At 51.4% G+C, this 21,121-nt stretch overlaps 1 protein-coding gene across 2 annotated transcripts in view; it reads left to right on the top strand.

Moving 5' to 3' along the window:
* Positions 1 to 21,121, top strand: part of LOC147122493 (B-cell scaffold protein with ankyrin repeats-like) — a 378,498-nt gene that overhangs the window by 31,584 nt on the left and 325,793 nt on the right. For both annotated transcript variants that reach the window (XM_086005800.1, XM_086005792.1), the window contains exons 3-5: positions 14,068 to 14,145; positions 16,913 to 17,046; positions 17,814 to 17,955. In XM_086005800.1, the coding sequence (XP_085861926.1) occupies positions 14,068 to 14,145; positions 16,913 to 17,046; positions 17,814 to 17,955 (354 nt within the window). The remainder of the gene's footprint in view (positions 1 to 14,067; positions 14,146 to 16,912; positions 17,047 to 17,813; positions 17,956 to 21,121) is intronic.

Raw genomic sequence — 21,121 nt, 5'->3', positions numbered from 1 at the left:
TTCTTGTCGTGTTGGTCGTCTTTCCCGATCTGCAGACTCTTGCTATATGTCCCATTTTCCCGCATTGCCTGCATATTTTGTCTTTAAACCAGCAGTCCTTCTGCTCATGGGTTGTTCTGCCGCAGCGATAGCACTTTTCGGCTCCATACGCCATTTTGTTAGCGCTGTATTCTTGTGGTTTCTGTTGTATTTCCACAGCTCCCCGTGCTGCTGCTTCATAGGATACTGCCACGCTGAAAGCCTGTTCTAGCGTCAGGTCCTTTTTTGAAAGTAGTCGTTTCTGGGTTCCTTCACTCTGGAGCCCGCAGACAAACTTATCCCGTAAGGTGTCTGCCAGTCCTGCTCCGAACTGGCAGTGCTTCGATAACTTGCGTAGTTCCGTAAGATAGTCAGCATTGCTCTCATCTTTGTGCTGGTTTCTTTTATGGAACTTGAATCTTTCTGCTATCAGCAGTGGTGTAGGGCTTAGATGTTCCTGTAAGATATGAACAATCTCCTCAAAACTTTTCTCCATTGGTTTAGCTGGGGTAATTAAATTCCGCAATAGGCCGTACGTACTCGCACCCATCAGATTTAATAATACCGACGCCCTCTTTCCATCAGCCACCTCATTTGCCTTGCAGTACACTTCAATTCTTTCCACATACGTGGTCCAGTCTTCTACCTCGTTGTCGAAAGCAGTGATACTGCCACTTTTCGACATCTTGGGCGATTTAAAATGGCGCCTCCCGCGCTTTTGCTTCTTCCCCAATGGAATAAAATGGCGCCTCCCGCGCTTTTGCTTCTTCCCCAACGGGATAAAATGGCGCCTCCCGCGCTTTTGCGTCTTCCCCTTACTGCCACGCTGCTCCTAGCATTCTACGGGGTAATGGCGGCGACCCGCAGCTTCGGCGCGTCTCGCTTTCCTTCCCCCCCGTTTAGTTTCTGTCCGCTGTCCTGTTCTTGAGCACCGACCGCGTCCTGTGCGCTCCACCCTCTCTCTCTTGTTTTCTTTTCCTGGCGACGCTGCGCGGCCCGATTTGTAGAGCCGCTCGATCGAGCTTGAGCCCGCCGCAGTCTGGAAGGGTCAGCGCGCTACCTGCTACCAGCACGATTCGCTGGAACCACAGTCTCTCCCGCAATTCTCCAAACACTGATGGATTCTTTGGGCGGTTGCCCTCGGTCGACGCCTGTTGCTCAGACGACGACCTTCCAGGACCTTCCTTTCAGGCGAGATCCCCGTGAGATGATGCCACACTGCAGGTGAGTTCGAACTTACTCGTCGCCACTGTAAAGTCCGCGCCTCAATAATACACGGACTTCAGGAGAACAGTTTAACAGGTACTTTACTGAACAAGAGGCAGCTTGAAACTGAAACTACAGAAGCCTGCTAGGGCCTTTTATACAGGGGTGGTCACTGCCGGTACTGCAGTCTAAGACCAGTTATTCCCTTAAAGGTACATACACAACAAGATCCAATGTAAACTCATTCGAATATTGAAAGGCGGCTCTTGACACGCTCGGAGAATGCTGAGTGTGCGGAGGCGGCGGTGGGATTCTCTGCGCCATTTTATTTGAGGACGTGCGGGACAGCAGCAACTGGAGGAGACGGTCTAGGAGGCTCCATACTCTATCAAAACCCTTCATAATTTTGAACACTATCCTGGAGTTTCAATTTACTGCCCTTTTGGAGTCCAGGAGAATCAAGTTAATCAAGTGTTCTGTTGAATTGTGTAAAATTTATGGCAGAAGGCACAATAACCTGGATCTGGCTCTTTCTGAGCGTGTGTGAGGTTTGTGTAGTGAGTGGTTCATAGGCACAGCTAGCACGCTGATGGGTCCACCCTCAACTTCATGATTTCGCGAGGAGACGTTTGGAGAACTTTATTTGCTTGGCGGTTCTTTCTGTTGGTGCTTCAATCCCTCAGGAGATTGAGTGAAGTGGGAAGAGTCCATGATTGGTGAGGCTAGACTTGGTCTGTTCAAGGGAATTGGTTTAACAATGGGTTACTTACACCTGGGGATGACACGTGGGCATGCCTGAAGGGAAAGACTTTTAAGGCATTGGCAAAATCTGGAATGAGGCATTGGAGATTTATTTGAAGTAAAACATGTCGTCGCCTGGTTGGATTGCACGGTGTGTTCACACTGGCCTCTGGCAGGTTGCAGCCTGTTCTACATCTCGGTTGAGCCAACATTATGGGCTGGTTGGAGTCTGTGCTTTGTGCTGGATTTGCATAATGGACAAAGATGTAAATACAGAGGTGCTGATTAACCTCCGGGACGTGGACAATTGCACACGAAAGAATCCCAGAAATGAGCATGGTCCGCCTTTGCTGATCCCCAACAAGGTTCTTTGTAATCTACCACAGGCAGTGGGGTAGATGTTCAAGTTAATGGGCGGGTGACTTGTGACGTCAAGTCTACCCCCACTGCTACATAATGGCAGGAAGTTGTGTCGGGGTGATCAACATAGGGTCTTGTGGGCTACAGCAAGTAGGGGCATACACCTTTTTTGCTCTCCCACTCCAGAGACTTGAGCTCAAAAACCAGCTGGCACTCCCAGGGCAATACTGAGGGAGCGCTGCACTGTCGGAGGGGCAGTACTGAGGGAGCGCCGCACTGTCGCAGGGGCAGTACTGAGGGAGTGCCGCACTGTCGGAGGGGCAGTGCTGAGAGAGCACCGCACTGTCGGAGGGGCAGTACTGAGGAAGTGCCGCACTGTCGGAGGGGCAGTACTGAGGGACTGCCGCACTGTCGGAGGGGCAGTACTGAGGGAGTGTCGCACTGTCGGAGGGGCAGTGCTGAGAGAGCACCGCACTGTAAGAGGGGTAGTACTGAGGAAGTGCCGCACTGTCAGAGGGGCAGTACTGAGGGAGAGCCGCACTGTCAGAGGGGCAGTACTGAGGGAGCGCTGCACTGTCGGAGGGGCAGTACTGAGAGAACGCTGCACTGTCGGAGGGGCAGTACTGAGGGCGTGCCGCTCTGTTGGAGGGACAGTACTGATGGAGTGCCGCACTGTCAGAGGGCAGTACTGAGGGAGCGCCGCACTGTCGGAGGGGCAGTACTGAGGGAGCGCCGCACTGTCGGAGGGGCAGTACTGAGGGAGCGCCGCACTGTCGGAGGGGCAGTACTGAGGGAGCGCTGCACTGTCGGAGGGGCAGTACTGAGGGAGCGCTGCACTGTCGGAGGGGCAGTACTGAGGGAGCGCTACACTGTCGAAGGGGCAGTACTGAGGGAGCGCTGCACTGTTGGAGGGGCAGTACTGAGGGAGCGCCGCACTGTCGGAGGGGCAGTACTGAGGGAGCGCTGCACTGTTGGAGGGGCAGTACTGAGGGAGCGCCGCACTGTCGGAGGGCAGTACTGAGGGAGCGCCGCACTGTCGGAGGGGCAGTACTGAGGGAGCGCCGCACTGTCGGAGGGGCAGTACTGAGGGAGCGCCGCACTGTCGGAGGGGCAGCACTGAGGGAGAGCAGCACTGTTGGAGGGGCAGTACTGAGGGCGTGCCACACTGTCGGAGGGGCAGTACTGAGGGAGCGCTGCACTGTCGGAGGGGCAGTACTGAGGGAGCGCCGCATTGTCGGAGGGGCAGTACTGAGGGAGCGCTGCACTGTCGGAGGGGCAGTACTGAGGGAGCGCCGCACTGTCGGAGGGGCAATACTGAGGGAGCGCTGCACTGTCGGAAGGGCAGTACTGAGGGAGCGCAGCACTGTCGGAGGGTCAGTACTGAGGGAGCGCCGCACTGTCGGAGGAGCAGTACTGAGGGAGCGCCGCACTGTCGGAGGGGCAGTACTGAGGGAGCGCCGCCCTGTCGGAGGGGCAGTACTGAGGGAGCGCTGCACTGTCGGAGGGGCAGTACTGAGGGAGCGCCGCACTGTCGGAGGGGCAGTACTGAGGGAGCGCTGCACTGTCGGAGGGGCAGTACTGAGGGAGTGCTGCACTGTCGGGGGGCAGTACTGAGGGAGCGCCGCACTGTTGGAGGGGCAATACTGAGGGAGTGCTGCACTCTCGGGGGGCAGTACTGAGGGAGTGCTGCACTGTCGGGGGGCAGTACTGAGGGAGCGCCGCACTGTTGGAGGGGCAGTACTGAGGGAGTGCTGCTCTGTCGGGGGGCAGTACTGAGGGAGTGCTGCACTGTCGGGGGGCAGTACTGAGGGAGCGCCGCACGTCAGAGGGGCAGTACTGAGGGAGCGCCGCACTGTCGGAGGGGCAGTACTGAGGGAGCGCCGCACTGTCGGAGGGGCAGTACTGAGGGAGCGCCGCACTGTCGGAGGGGTAGTACTGAGGGAGCGCCGCACTGTCGGAGGGGCAGTACTGAGGGAGCGCCGCACTGTCGGAGGGGCAGTACTGAGGGAGCGCCGCACTGTCGGAGGGGCAGTACTGAGGGAGCGCCGCACTGTCGGAGGGGCAGTACTGAGGGAGCGCTGCACTGTCGGAGCGCCGCACTGTCGGAGAGGCAGTACTGAGGGAGTGCTGCACTGTCGGGGGGCAGTACTGAGGGAGCGCCGCACTGTCGGAGGGGCAGTACTGAGGGAGCGCCGCACTGTCGGAGGGGCAGTACTGAGGGAGCTCCGCACTGTCGGAGGGGCAGTACTGAGGGAGCGCCGCACTGTCGGAGGGGCAGTACTGAGGGAGCTCCGCACTGTCGGAGGGGCAGTACTGAGGGAGCGCCGCACTGTCGGAGGGGCAGTACTGAGGGAGCGCCGCACTGTCGGAGGGGCAGCACTGAGGGAGCGCCGCACTGTCGGAGGGGCAGTACTGAGGGAGCGCCGCACTTTCGGAGGGGCAGTACTGATGGAGAGCCGCACTGTCGGAGGGGCAGTACTGAGGGAGTGCCGCACTGTCTCCGTATGAGGGACCGTGTACCCGGGCAAGCAATGTCCTCGGAAGAGTCCGCGGTTCATGAAACCCGTCCTTGAATAGACGAGAGCCAGAGTGGTTGGGATATATGCCTATCACACCCTTCGACAGAGTCACTGTTTCAGCCCAATGGACTGAGCAGTGTTATTGTATTACTTATAAACGGTGTCTGAATGTGCCATCGTGTGACCTCACGCCCGCGGCAATTATAGGCACATTTGTTTTGCGGTGCAGTGTATTTGTGCTGCTAAAAATGTTTGCCTCGCTGCGCTGCGCAACCTACATTTTCCACCCTGGCGACCTTGCTGTGCTCCCACCCTGCGTGTCCCTGGGTTCAGTTTAGATAATATGGTCAGCGTATGATAGGGTGGATAGAGGGATGCTTTTTTCGCTGGTGGGGGAGTCCGGGACAAGGGGGACATAACCTTAAGTTCAGAGCCAGGCCATTCAGGAGAGAAGTTAGGAAACTTCTTCACACAGAGGGTGGTAGAAGAGTGGACCTCTCTCCCAGGGGGAAAAATTCGGTATCGCCCCATTTGGGGCGCCATTATCGGCTGTGCACAAAGTTTAGCGCCTGGCGCTAATTATCGCCTCCGACGGCAAACTTGGCTTTTATCGCCCCTGGAGGTGATTGGAGCGCTAAATCAGGTGCTTCACACCTGTCTTAAGGCACAAAGGCCGAGGAGCGAGGCGCTACCTCAAAGCACTGGCGAAGCAAGGAAGGGCAAATCAAAATGAACCTGCAAAGTGCTGCTCAGTACCCAAAACTCCTTCACACAGCGTTGAATCTCTCCAGAAGTCTCTCTCTCTCTCTCAGAATGCGTGGTGCAAAAATGTCACCGACAAAAAAGGCAGGAAGTGGTCGCCTTTAAATAGCGCTCCCCCAGTCCCTTTCTGACAGCAGAACGCTCCCCTCAACCTGTCGTTGCTAGCGGCAGGCGGTAAGGCAGGGGGCGCCACTCAATATCCGGTCCGGGGCGCTAACGGGGCGCTACGTACTCGACTGATGTCACGATCTGCCGGCGCAGGAGATCGTGGCGGTAGTGTTTAGCGCCGCCGCAAAATGTCCAGTTAATTTCGCGAGCGGCGCAAACATCGCCGCGCCCGGGCGCCAGTTGCTTTGCGCCCCATTAGCGCCCTCTTAAGGCATTAACGGGAGGCACAACGAACTGAATTTTTCCCCCATGGAGCCAAGGCTGGTGGATGGAGTTAGGATACAGATCAGTCATGATCTCATTGAATGGCGGAACAGGCTCAAGGGGCTGAATGGCCTCCTCCTGTTCCTGTATGGTGTTAGCCATGGCTCAGTGGGTCACACTCTTGCCTTCAGAGTCAGAAGGTTGTGGGTTCAAGTCCCACTCCAGAGGCTTGAGCACAAAAATCTAGGCTGACACTCCAGTGCAGTACTGAGGGAGTGCTGCATTGTCAGAGGTGCTGTCTTTCAGATCAGACGTTAAACCGAGGCCCTTTCAGGTGAACGTAAAAGATCCCATGGCACTATTTCGAAGAAGAGCTATATCCCATGTCCTGGCCAATATTTATCCCTCAATCAACATCACTAAAACAGATTATCTGGTCATTATCACATTGCTGTTTGTGGGAGCTTTCTGTGCGCAAATTGGCTGCCGTGTTTCCTACATTACAACAGTGACAACACTTCAAAAGTACTTCATTGGCTGTAAAAGCGCTTTGGGACATCCGGTGGCCGTGAAAGGCGCTATAGAAATGCAAGTCTTTCTTTTTTTTGCAATGTTCCTATGTTCTTTCAGCCCATCTGAATTATAATGCTATAATTCCAATTCCCTGCCACTTCCCCAGTTTATAGTTTGGTTTGTATGTTATCAGGCCTTTTCAAGAACATAAAGTACATCATTCAATGGCCAAATTGCAGTCCAGTAAATATCTGGAGAGGCTACAAACGAAATGATAATACAAACCTATGCTTTGGGCCAACTGGTCACGAAGTTGTTAGAATGTAATCAAAGGAGCTAAATAGTATTGTGATTTAAGAAGGTGCCTTTAATTAACTTTTCAAAAGGGGCCTGTATTTTCTGAGAGGTCTCTGTATGCGGTCCTGGTTCTGATTGGTTCCTCACTTGCAGCTATTGATTCCTGGTAGTATCTTGAGCTAGGCGCCTGGATATGGAATTGACTGACTTCTGACAGTGATGGGTCACAGTGGGGCCGATGGGAATGTGAGAATTATTGATTCCTGTGGATGCAGTACACAAGAAAGCTGAGTAACTTCAGGTTTGGATTCTAGAGATTAAGTGATTGTATTAAAAGGAGGTTCTGTCGAACGGATCTGTGAAACAATGGGATTAAAAGTGAATTTATAATTGTTATCTTTGAAACGTCCTGAGGTCATAGAATCATGGAATAGTACAGCACAGAAGGAGGCCATTCGGCCCATCGAGTCTGCGTCGGCTCTTTCGAAGAGCAATCCAGTTAGTCCCACTCCCCCGCTCTTTCCCCAGATCCCTGCAATTTTTTCTCCATCAAGTATTTATCCAATTCCCTTTTGAAGGCGACTATTGAATCTGTATCCACCGCCCTATCAGGCAGCGCATTCCAAATCCTAGAATCATAGAATCATAGAAATTTACGGCACAGAAGGAGGCCATTCGGCCCATCGTGACTGTGCCGGCCGAAAAAGAGCTATCCAGCCTGATCCCAACACTTGGTCCGTAGCCCTGTAGGTTACGGCACTTCTTAACAGCACAGCGCAATCTTGAAAGGCACTATATAAATGCAAGTCTGCCTGTCTCTTTCTTTCTTTCTTTCTTACTTCACTGATCATGATCCCTTAGCTTGTTGATTAGGTCGAAGCTCTGTGCAATGAATACACACCTGGCCTTGCCTTGGAGCCGATGATCCGCATACACCGTTCGTGTATACATCTGGAAATGAGGAAATGTATCAGAGTAAAAGATCATTCTGATTCTATTGTTCCTCATTTTTGTTCATACAATACCTGGGTCAATCAACAACAATCTGTAGGCTGGTCATATTAAAAAAAACAAGTAACTGGAAGACGCGATTTTTGGGTTATGTTACAGATGGAGTATAGGAGACAAGACAAGGGAAGACAGAATGAGAAAGTGGTGCTAGAGAAGCTTCCTAACTGTCTCGGCACCATTCATGGAGACAATGATGATCTACACCTGTCATCATGTCTACATCGCTGAGGGCTTACACTGGGCTCCAGGAAAGGGCTCGGTGATACACCGGTCTGTGGTCATAGGGCTCAGACGGAGACAGCGATTTCCAGGTTTTCCTACACTGGGGACTGGGTGGTTCCTGTGAGATAGCACAGTTGGGGCTGATTATCCTCCGATGGTGCTTTGGTGTAAAGACACACCTCAGTACAGCGCATGGAGGGAAATTGGGTGCAGAAGATCGCATGTGTATAATGGAGCTGATTCGTTGTCCATCCATTCGTTTAACTAGATGAAAAATCAGGCCAGCAATCCTCCCCCTCCCTCTCCCTAGTTTCCTATAGGTAATTATAGAATTATATTGAATTTATAGCACCGAAATAGGCCGGTGTTTATGCTCCAACCCAGCCTCCTCCCACCCCTTTCCCTTAAATGTATCTCTGCTATTCGCCTCAACTACCCCTTGTGGGAGCGAGTTCCACATTCTCACCACTCTCTGGGTAAAGAAGTTTCTCCTGAATTCCTTTATTAGTGACTATCTTATACTAGCTGAAGTGCCTGGCGGTGCCGAGGCTTTTTCGAGGGCATGTTGTTGTTGGAAGAGAGAGAGAGAGAGCGACTGGGGGGGGGGGGAGAGGGAGGGGGGGAGGGCGGGGGGGGAAGGGAGGGCGGGGGGGGAAGGGAGGGCGGGGGGAGGGGAAGGGGGGAGGGGAAGGGGGAGGGGAAGGGGGGAGGGGGGAAGGGAAGGGGGAGCGGGGGGGAAGGGGGGGAAGGGAAGGGGAGAGGGGGAAGGGGAGGAGGGGTGGGGGAGGGGGGGCGGGGAGGGGGGGGGCGGGGGGGGGGAGGGTGGGGCGCAGGGGGGGGAGGGAGGGGAGGGAGGGCGGGGCCCCCCCGAGGGTCGGCGGGGCCCCCCCGAGGGTCGCGGCCCCCCGAGGGTCGCGGCCCCCCCCCGAGGGTCGCGCCCCCCCCTGAGGTGAAGACCGCCGATTGCGGCTGTGCGAGACGGCCGGTTGCCAGGGTGACGCTTAGCGGCCCCCCCCCGAGGGTCGCGCCCCCCCCCCGTGGGTCGCGCCCCCCCCGAGGGTCGTGGCCCCCACCGTGGGTCGCGCCCCCCCCCGAGGGTCGTGGCCCCCCGAGGGTCGCGGCCCCCCCCCAAGGGTCGCGCCGCCCCCCCCCCCCCCGAGGTGAAGACCGCCGATTGCGGCTGTGCGAGACGGCCGGGGGGCCGGTTGCCAGGGTGACGCTTGACGCTCAGCAAGCCCCGCCCCCGGCTGAGCCAGAGAGAGACGCCGAGTCTCAGCTCCTGCTGCGCGCGCACCCTAGCGGCGCTGGGCTGAGGCTCGGCCCTCCAGCCTTCGAGTGGGGCCGGGAGGTGCCCAGCTCGGGCGTGGGTGCGAAGGAGAAGCCGAGGCTTCGAGGCCTACCTGGAAAAACGGGGAAAGGTAGGAAAATTAATGAGATTAGATAAGTTAATTACTTTCTAAATCATTTTTTTTTAAAACAATATGTGTTTTAAAAGCAACGTTTTTTTTAAAGATGCAGAAAGCGGGAAAAAGAAAGGAAAAGTTTGGAATCAAGATGGCGGCGACTCACCTCGGTTCAGAACGATAAGGCCCGGCCACACACGCACCGATTGGCCCGGCGGCACACGCCAGCAACCCGGCGTATGATTGGTCGAGCTCGAGGTCACTCTGTCGCTAATGAGCGGATAATGAGATGCTAATGAGCGGAATGTTAATGTTTTTCGGATACCGCGGGCGCGATTTTAGCCCGGCCGAAACGTAAATACGCTTAAAACCGTCTCGGAAGCGTAAGCTTTCTTTGGAGGTAACGCGCGCGTAGGTACGCCCTGTAACTTTTGAGCGCATACCCGACAGACGCACACGCGATGACAGACAGACAGACAGACAGACAGACAGAAGTACCGATTTATATATATAGATAATCCTTCACACTAAAGCGAAATAAGAGGAAAATCTGCCGGGTTGTTTGTTCACTTCTTGGTTCAGGTCCAGCCCAGAATAGCAGAATGAAAGTCAGCTCTCACTGCTGGATTCCTATGCCGAATTATTCTTGACACTTCCAGTCCCCAGGAGACACTGGAATTGATAGGGTAGATATTTACCCCCGAGATCTCTGCGCTCCTCCAATTCTGACCTCTAGTGCATCCCCGATTTTAATCGCTCCATCATTGGTGGCCGTGCCTTCAGCTGCCTGGGCCCTAAGCTCTGGAATTCCCTCCCTAAACCTCTCCGCCTCTCTACCCTCTCTCCTCCTTTAAGACGCTCCTTAAAACCTACCTCTTTGACCCAGCTTTTGGTCACCTGTCCTAATTTCTACTTATGTGGCTCAGTGTCAAATTTTTGATTGGTAATCGCTCCTGTGAAGCGCCTTGGGACGTTTTGCTATGTTAAAGATGCTCTATAAATGCAAGTTGTTGTTGTTGTGAGAGTCCAGAACAAGGGGGCAGAACCTTAAAATTAGAGCCAGGCCGTTCAGGGGTGATGTCAGGAAGCACTTCTTCACACAAAGGGGAGTGGAAATCTGGAACTCGCTCCCCCAAAAAGCTGTCGAGGCCGGGGGGGGTCAATTGAAAATGTCAAAACTGAGATTGATCGATTTTTGTTAGGCGAGGGTATTAAGGGTTACGGAACCAAGGCGGGTAAATGGAGTTAAGATACAGATCAACCGTGATCTAACTGAATGACAGACAGGCTCGAGGGGCCGAATGGCCTCCTCCTGTTCCTGTGTGTTCCTTTGTAGATCCCTGACATCTCTTACCTTGGGAAGCACAGCATATATATTTGTAAAAATGAATTGTTTTCTGGACTGTAAGCATCATCAGGTATTCATGCCAACCTTTCATGTGAATCAATAGAAGTTGTCACAAGCATGTGTACATGAATAGCATCAATATTCCTGTTGTCACGTAGACATTAATAGTAATGATCTCCGCTCACAGTGTCACTAGGTTATCGTGCATTCATGGGCCTGGATCCATTTCCTTTTCTACAACCACCAGCACCTCCCAGGAAAACACAACAGCCTGGAATTTGCGGTGGGCTAGTATCAGTAATGGTGACCATGAAACTATCGGATTGTTGTTAAAAACCCATCTGATTCACTAATGTCCTGTAGGGAAGGAAATCCAAACCCACAGCAATGTGGTTGACTCTTAACTGCCCTCTGAAATGGCCGAGCGAGACACTCAGTTATATTCAAGAAAGCGACTCACCACCACCTTCTTGAGTGCAATTAGGGATGGTCAATAAATGCTGGCCTTGCCAGCAATGCCCACATCCCAAAGAATGAATTAAAAAAATAACAGCAAACGGACAGTGTCAAATTTATCCATTTTAATAAAAATTAAAATTTTTAAGAAACTTTAAAAAAATGTCTTTTTTAAAGTTTATTCATCGTTATTTCAGGTTTGCCTTTTCCCCGTGTGAGAGCCCCAATCTTCGTTTTAACATTTTTAAAAAGTCAGAGTAAAAGGAGTTTCTTCACTTCCTGGTTCCCAGTCTGTGAGAATTCTGCATTGTGATTGGCTGCTCAGACAGCTTGTTGACATCACAGCAGCTCACGTTAGGGATTCCCCATGAACTCACACGGACCTCAACTGAACGTTGGAAAAGCCGAATATCCCACAGAGATCGAGATCTTTGTGGGAAGCTTACCTCAGGGCCAGCGGCATCACCGCTGACTGCAAATCCTGGGCCAACCAGTGCCACGTAAACTGGAACGAGGTATAAGTAGAGATGGAAAAAAAAGGCACCACCACAATTTGTAATTCAAACTAGCAATGCATTTACTTTCCGTGATGTAGCCTAAGAATTCTTTACAGAAAACATTGAACGTGTGGAGAGAAGTGTGTTCACTCTGAGACGATCTGTCCTCTCAGTACATGCGAAAATCATATATTGTGTCCAGCATATTGGCCCAGAAATTCAGGTTGGGGGCTTCCCGCGGGTGTAAGCCCCCGACCTGCACTTACCTTGTGCGCCGGTCGTTGAGCTGTGGGCCCCCGTGGGATTCCGATCCTGGGCCTGGTCCAGTTGCCGGCGCGCAGTGCTTGCGTATCCCAGGGGCGCAGTTAGTTCGATGCGTCCCCTGGGATCACGTGGGCCATGGGGAGCCAATCGGAGCAGGGAATGCTTCATTCATAAGTTTGACAAGAAGAGCTGTCAAAACTTATAAATACTACGGCCCCAAAACATCACTAAATCTTCAAATAATTTTTTTTTTAAATCACATTTTTTAAATAAACTATAAATTACATGAAATAACTATTTTAAACAATAATTTAAATTTTTGAAAAAAATAATTTTATTTTCTAACGGGGCTAAAAATAAACTTACCTTTCTTTAAAGTATTTAAAAATAATAAACCTGTGGAAAAAATGTTTTCATTTTAATTAATTCACCACTTACCTTGTAAAAAGCAGGCCTTACACCTGCTTTTTAAATGTGTAAATTCTGGAGTCTTACCCTCCCGGGAAAATCTGTAAAAAAAAACGAAGTTTGATGCGCACGCGCAACCTCTCCCGCGCACGCGTTCGACCTCTGAACCCCCTTCTTTCAGGGGAACGGAAGTTCCGGTCTCCCGCGCATGCGCAGTGCATGCAGGAAACCGGCACTTCCATTGGGCCTACAGGTGAGTACCCCGTGCGTACTCACCCGTGGAGACCCGAATTTCTGGGCCAATAAATATATGAATGACCACACACCCTCCCTCAGACACCTCCTGTTATTGTAGTCAAGTTGAGCAACCACAACACTGAGATGCCTAAAGAAAGAACCTGCATTTCTATAGCGTCATTTATGACCTCAGGACATCCCAAAGCGCGTTACAGCCAATGAAGCACTTTTTGAAGTGTAGTCACTGTTGTAATGTAGGAAACTTGGCAGCCAATTTGCACACAGCAAGCTCCCACAAACAGCAATGTGATAATGACTAGATAATCTGTTTTAATGATGTTGATTGAGGGATAAATATTGGCCCCAGGACACCGGGGAGAACCCCCCCTGCTCGTCTTCAAAATAGTGGCCGTGGGATCTTTTATGTCCACCTGAGAGGGCAGATGGGGCCTCGGTTTAATGTCTCATCCAAAAGACGGCACCTCCGACAGTGCGGCGCTCCCTCAGTACTGCCCCTCCGACAGTGCAATGCTCCCTCAGTACTGTCCCTCCGACAGTGCGGCGCTCCCTCAGTACTGCCCCTCCGACAGTGCGGCGCTCCCTCAGTACTGCCCCTCCGACAGTGCGGCGCTCCCTCAGTACTGCCCCTCCGACAGTGCGGCGCTCCCTCAGTACTGCCCCTCCGAAGGTGCGGCACTCCCTCAGTACTGCCCCTCCGACAATGCGGCACTCCCTCAGTACTGCCCCTCCGACAGTGCGGCGCTCCCTCAGTACTGCCCCTCCGACAGTGCGGCACTCCCTCTGTACTGCCCCTCCGACAGTGCGGCGCTCCCTCAGTACTGCTCCTCCGACAATGCGGCACTCCCTCAGTACTGCCCCTCCGACAGTGCGGCGCTCCCTCAGTACTGCCCCTCCGACAGTGCGGCGCTCCCTCAGTACTGCCCCTCCGACAGTGCGGCGCTCCCTCAGTACTGCCCCTCCGACAGTGCGGCGCTCCCTCAGTACTGCCCCTCCGACAGTGCGGCGCTCCCTCAGTACTGCCCCTCCGAAGGTGCGGCACTCCCTCAGTACTGCCCCTCCGACAATGCGGCACTCCCTCAGTACTGCCCCTCCGACAGTGCGGCGCTCCCTCAGTACTGCCCCTCCGACAGTGCGGCACTCCCTCTGTACTGCCCCTCCGACAGTGCGGCGCTCCCTCAGTACTGCCCCTCCGACAGTGCGGCACTCCCTCTGTACTGCACTGGAGTATCAGCCTGGATTTTCTGTTACCTAGTGAGCCATGGTTCAATATTAAAGGGTACATTGAAGATTCACCATAATGAGAGATTATCGTTATGAAGAAATCCTCAAAAATGATTGTTGTGGGCTGTTGTCTGATCATGTGCAGCATCTCTCTGACATCTGAACTCTTCTCCCTTCTCTCTTTGGTCTAGGATCTTCTCAACAGCAAGGAGATCCTGCAGAAGAACAGACCTTGGATGAGGACAATCCCTCTGAAGATGCAACGTCAGGTACTCCACCTCCCCCAGGCACCAGTTCAGACATTGGCATTCTGCGCGGGATAGATAGCGAACTAGAGAGGTCGGCACGTGGGGACAACACCCAGCATCAGTTGGCAGCGACAGCCCAGGGGGAGGCCTTGCTGGAGGGGCAAGGCTCACTCCCAGCTCTGCTGAGGCCGCCAGAGAGATGAGGACTTCTGGGGCCTGGCCACCAAGGAGAAACTGCTGGCCTTGCGCAGACAGCTGCACTAAGTGTTGGGAGGCGTGCCCAGGAGCCTCACCTCTGTGACTGAGAGTCCGCTTCCAGCCGATGTGGTGTCATCTCCCACCCTGGAGAGTGTATCAACCTCCATGGACCCTACAGCAGATCCCTCAGGGCAGGAGTCCGTGCTAGCACGACTCACAGATTTGGTGGAAGCTGAAATGGCTGCTGTACAAGGGCTGTCTCGGGCTCCACAATGGAGAGACTGGTTGATCGAATGGATAGAGGTCTTTGGAGCAGTTGGTTGTCTTCTGCAATCATCTCTTCTGCTGATGAAGGGAATTGATGAGCCCTCAGCCCCCAAGGGAGTGGCAGTTCTTGTGCTCGCTGACCTACATTGGCTCCCGGGCTGGCAGCAGCTCCATTTTAAAATCCTCATCCTTGTTTTCAAATCCCTCCATGGCCTCACCCCTCCCTAACTCTGTGACCTCCTCCAGCCCCACGACCCTCTGAGATCTCTGCGCTCCTCCAATTCTGGCCTCTTGCACAACCCCATCACTCCACCACTGGCAGCCGTGCCTTCAGCTGCCTGGGCCCTAAGCTCTGGAATTCCCTCCCTAAACCTCTCCGCCTCTCCACCTCTCTCTCCCCCTTTAAGACGCTCCTTAAAACCTACCTCTTTGACCGAGCCTGTTCTAATATCTCTTTATGTGACTCGGTGTCAAGTTTTGCCTGATGACGCTCCTGTGAAGCGCCTCGAGAGGTTTTACCACATTAAAGGCGCTGTATAAATACAAGTTATTGTTGGTGTGATGGGAGAGGTACTTGCTGGCTTCTCCTAGAATGTCTGCACATTCGCCACCATGCCCCTTAACTGGTACCCACCAGGATGTCAGCTGGGTGAGACAGTCCGGCAGCAGCCGAGTTTCAGCTGTTTGCAGCCGGACTCTCACGGGCTCAAGCGGCCAGAAGTCACCGGCTGTCTGCATCTCGTGGGCCGGCCCAGCCGTGGAAGAGCCTCCTTCCAGCAGCTCGGTCGCGGCCACTAGGGGTAGCACCGCATAGGAGCAGCAGAGTTAGCAAAGCTTCTTTGAAGAAAAGCGCCATGGGCTGATCACACGGGTAAGAAATGAAAAGAAGGCAATGAATGGTCCGGTTTTTGCGGTAGAAATAACGGTGAGGCTATCAGCGCTCACTGTTATTAAAGAATAAGTCAGACAGCAACTTCCAGCGACCACACGTGCAATTAAACGCGGAAATCAGGAGGTTTCACGCCGTGATGCCCTGCTCTACAAGTTTCGATATAACAGTATCTCGCTGAGAGACTCGGCATTGAAACACTTGGAATTGTGTGAAGTTGCGGCACTTACCCACTAGATACCCACTAAACACGACAGAAAAGGTTAGGGCTTGTCCATTCCAGTGTAAGTGAATTTTTAATGGCGCGATAAGTCTGAATTACTGCCAACAACCTCTCTGGCACTGAAAATTAACTTTTACAAGTGTGGAATCTCATTCCTTCAGATTTTAATTATTGTTGGAGATTTAAATTTCAATAATTTTTTAAAACTTTTTTTTTCTGTCTCTTTTTTTTTCTCTCTCCCTTAATCAAATCTTTCTTTCCCTATCGTTAGTTCACTTTCTCTATCTGATTTGACATTAAATTCACTATTCTAACTATCACTTCCTGGTTTAGACTCTACGCTGCTCATTAATGACTCTTCAATCTGATTGGTTAAGGGGACACACAGTTGTTTGCCCTGTTCACACAGGTCCCAGAACCCCTGTAGAGGGCGTCGTGCTGTTTGGGATGGTTGGCTGACAGCACGTTCCAGTGCAAAAGCCCATAGAAAGTCTGTAGGCGAGTCCAGGTGTAACGAACGGCTGGCGTTGTTCGTTCATTTCTGACCGCAAAATGCGGCCCATTATGTGGAAGAGCTGCCTTCCAGCAGCTCGGCTGAGGCCACGAGGGGGAGCACCGCGTAGGAGCATTATGTTTGGAATTAAATTGATCGTCTTTGAGGCCATTGGGATTATGGTCTGCAGAGTGGTTTAACAGCAGCCTCTGAGTCTGGGTGGTCAGAGTACAGTTGATGTAGAAATTGTCTGAATGGTTTGAATGTTCTTCGCTTCAGGATGAAGGGAGTGGTGAAAGATGTGTCAAGGATGTTATGTAGAACGGGTTCGTTGTAACTTCTCAGGGCAAGTTGCGGGAATCCCAGCGGAATGTTACTTAAATGGAAAGAAAATAATGTTATTAATATGAAAGCAATAATGGAAATATTCTGTTCATGACATTGCAATAACGCTGTCGGCTAGCTTTAGCGGGACTGCTCCCAGCGTGGAGTCCTGGCCACCTGGAGCACCTGTCGGAGAGCTGAGTGTGGCGGTCCGTGTGTCCGATACGTGGCGCTCCCAAACTATCCGCTCTGGTGCCCTGCTCTCCATGCCTGAACCGCGCTCCCGTCAAGCAAGACTCCACACTAGCAGTAGAGTCTGGGCTAATTTAGCCTCGGGTTATGCGAGGCTCTGCACGTCTGTACTGACAGTATTCTGTGTTCTTTTTAAATTTAGATTCGTTAATTGAGTCTGGTGTCAGTGATTGGCAGCAGCAAGCAGGTCTGAGAGAAGATCCAGTCGGAGCGCCTGCTGTGCCTGATGCTGTTACTGTACCTGTACTGGTGATGCCAGCTCGGATACTGTGCAAAGTAGGTATTTTTGGATTGTATATTATGTGCCTGATTTCCATCACTCCACCATTGGCGGCCGTGCCTTCAGCTGCCTGGGCCCTAAGCTCTGAAATTCCCTTCCTAAACCTCTCCGCCTCTCTCTCCTCCTTTAAGACGCTCCTTAAAACCGACCTCTTTGACCAGGCTTTTGGTCACCTGTCCTAATATCTCTTTATGTGGCTCGGTGTCGAATTTTGTTTGATAATCGCTCCTGTGAAGCGCCTTGGGACGTTTTACTATGTTACAGGCGTTCTATAAATACAAGTTGTTGTTGTTGAGGTGTTTCTATAAACGTGGAATATTACAGGATACCAGTGATTTTACCAGATGTCTTTTATAATGTTTTTCTTTATAAATCACTGGTTAGGCCTCAGCTGGAGTATTGTGTCCAATTCTGGGCACCACACTTTAGGAAAGATGTCAATGACTTTTTTTGTTGGGTATGGGTATTAAGGGATATGGAACCAAGGCAGGTGGATGGAGTTAAGATACAGATCAGCCCTGATTTAATTGAATGGTGGAACAGACTCGAGGGGCCGAATGGCCTCCTTCTGTTCCTATGTTTCCAGAGTTCAAAGCTCTGCTATGGCAGGGGTGAAAGACAAAAATCTGATCCCATAGCTTAAAATCTAATCTCTTTTGTTTGTCATGATTTAACCAAACAAATCGCCGTGTCAGAATTAATTTAAGTGTCTCCTGACATTTAGCCAGTGGCTTGTAACCTGTTCACCTTTCTTATTGCGCAGAGTCCCACCGACATATACGTGTTACTGAAAGACGGAGTGTCATTCGGTGAAGACCCGGAGGTTGAATTTCTGACGAGCACGGAGAAAGCGAAGGTTCAACCAACTATTTGGAACAGTCAAACGCTTTGTGTAAAAGCTCTCGGTGAGACACACATCATGCTCCACACCATAGACAGAGTAAACGGGAACCTTTCCGGCGTCCAGTTCACTGATGAAATGCAGTTTAATTGTGCTCCCGGTTTTCAGGTGGTTTACCAAGTGGGTTCTTATTGGAATCATTGAATCTCACAGCACAGAAGGTGGCCATTCGGCCCATCGTGCCTGTGTCGGCTCTTTGGTAGAGCTACCCAATTAGTCCCACTCGCCTGCTCGTTCCCCAGAGCCCTGCAAAATTTTCCCCGTCAAGTATTGGAGAGCTACTTGGGTCGACTAGGCCTGTATTCACTAGAGTTTAGAAGAATGAGAGGGGATCTCATTGAAACTTATAAAATTCTGACAGGGCTAGACAGACTGGATGCAGAGAGGATGTTTCCCCTGGCTGGGGGTGTCTAGAACGAGGGGTCACAGTCTAAGGATATGAGGTAGGACATTTAGGACTGAGATGAGGAGAAATTCCTTCACTCAGAGGGTGATGAACCTGTGGAATTCTCTACCACAGAAGGCTGTGGAGGCCAAGTCACTGAATATATTTAAGAAGGAGATAGATAGATTTTTAGACACAAAAGGCATCAAGGGGTCTGGGGAGGGAGCGGGAATATGGTATTGAGATAGAGGATCAGCCATGATCATATTGAATGGCGGAGCAGGCTTGAAGGACCGAATGGCCGACTCCTGCTCCTATTTTCCTATGTTTCTATTTATCCAATTCTTTCAGGCAGCGCATTCCAGATCATAGCAACTCGCTGAGTAAAAAAAATTCTCCTCATCTCCCCTCTGGGTCTTTTGCCAATTACCGTCAATCTGTGTCCTCTGGTTACCGACCCTCCTGCCACTGGAAACAGTTTCTCCCGATCTACTCGATCAAAAGCATTCATGATTTTGAACACCTCTTAAATCTCTGCTAAAACTCCTCTGCTCCAAGGAGAATGATCCCAGCTTAGAATCATAGAATCAGAGAATGGTTACAGCACGGAAGGAGGCCATTCGGCCCCTCGAGCCCGTGCCGGCTCTCTGCAAGAGCACTTCAGCTAGTCTCACTCCCCCGCCCTTTCCCCGGAGCCCTGCAAATTTTCCTACTCTGTCCAGACCCCTCATGATTTTGAACACCTCTATCAAATCTCGTCTCAACATTCTCTGCTCTAGGGAGAACAACCCAAACTTCTCCAGTCTATCCACATAACTGAAGTAAGTCCCTCATCCCTGGAATCATTCTCGTAAATCTGTTCTGCACCCTCTCTAAGGCCTTCACATCCTTCCTAAAGTGCAGTGCCCAGAATTGGACCAATACTCCAGTTGAGGCCGAACCAGTGTTTTATAAAGGTTCATCATAATTTCCTTGCTTTTGTACTCTATACCTCTATTTATGAAGTCCAGGATCCCGTATGCTTTTTAATCGCTTTCTCAACCTGCCCTGCCACCTTCAATGATTTGTGCACATATACCCCCAGGTCTCTCTGTTCATGCACCCCTTTAGGATTGTACCCTTTAGTTTATATTGCCTCCCCTGGTTCTTCCTACCAAAATGTATCACTTCGCACTTTTCTGCGTTAAATTTCATCTGCCACGTGTCCGCCCATTCCACCAGCCTGTCTATGTCCTCTTGAAGTCTATCACTCTCCTCCTCACTGTTCACTATACTTCCAAGTTTTGTGTCATCTGCAAATTTTGAAATTGTGCCCTGTACTCCCAAGTCCAAGTCATTAATATATATCAAGAAAAGCAGTGGTACCAGTACCGACCCCTGGGGAACACCACTGTATACCTTCCTCCAGTCTGAAAAACAACTGTTCACCACTACTCTCTGTTTCCTGTCACTTAGCCAATTCCGTATCCATGCTGCCACTGTCCCTTTTATTCCATGGGCTTCAACTTTGCTGGCAAGCCTATTATTAGAGAGTTAGCCTGTTACAACTTAAAACATACTAAGTAAAAGTGACCCAGTTCTACTTTAGGATTCCTTTAGAACAGAACCTGTATTTATCACATCCTTGGAATATCTCTTTGCAGCCAGTCAATGGCTTTTGAAGTGTTGTTATGTGTGCAAACTCAACAGCCAATGTGCACACAGTAAGGACTCACAAACAGCAATGACAAATGAATTTGCCTTTGGTGGTTGTTGGTGGAGGGAGAAATGTTGGCCAGGACCCTGGGAGAGCTCCCTGCTCTTCACTGAAGAGTGCCATGGGATCTTTTGCAGTCAGCTGTTTATCGGAAAGGTAGTCCCTCTGACAATGCGATACTCCTTCAGCACTGCAAAGAAGTGTCAGCCCAGATTGTGTGCCCATGTTTTTCTTTATTCGTTCATGGGATGTGGGCGTCGCTGGCAAGGCCGGCATTTATTGCCCATCCCTAGTTGCCCCTTGAGAAGGTGGTGGTGAGCCACCTTCTTGAACCGCTGCAGTCCGTGTGGTGAAGGTGCTCCCACAGTGCTGTTAGGGAGGGAGTTCCAGGATTTTGACCCAGCGACGATGAAGGAACAGCCGATATATTTCCAAGTCAGGATGGTGTGTGACTTGGAGGTGGTGGTGTTCCCATGCGCCTGCGGCCCTTGTCCTTCTGGGAGGTAGAACATGATAGGTGTTAATTAATGCCAGTCAACCTCTCTGGCACTGAAAATTAACTATTACAAGTGTGGAGTCTCATTCCTTCTGCTTTTAATTGTTGTTGGAGATTTTAAACCATCCTAAGGCACTTCACAGACCAAATTTGACACGAGCCACATAAGGTGATATTAGGGCAGGTGACCAAAAGCTTGGTTAATGAGGTCGGCTTTGAGAAGCGTCTTATAAGAGGAAAGAGAGGTAGAGAGGCGGAGAGGTTTAGGGAGGGAATTCCAGAGCTTGGGACCTCAGCAGCTGAAGGCACGGCCGCCAGTGGTGGGGTAAAGGAAGCGGGGGATATGCAAGAAGCTAGAATTGGAGTAGCAACGTTTAGCAACAGGCAATAAGTGGAGCTTTAAAATTAGCCATCGAACAGGCCACTGAAATAAAAATAACAAACCAGCTTGTGATAAATGTTGGCCGGGACTTTGTCGACCATCCCAGGTGGTAGTTGTGCCAGAGATTAGCCCATTTATTTTATCTGGGTTAAGCATTCGTACTCTAATGCCATACAACCACAATGACACCAGTATTTGTTATTCTCCAACG

This window comes from Somniosus microcephalus, chromosome 2, assembly GCF_052327205.1.
Source record: "Somniosus microcephalus isolate GS21.2 chromosome 2, FLI_Smic_1.0, whole genome shotgun sequence".
NCBI lineage: Eukaryota > Metazoa > Chordata > Chondrichthyes > Squaliformes > Somniosidae > Somniosus > Somniosus microcephalus.
This window is presented reverse-complemented; position numbering and strand designations above follow the sequence as displayed.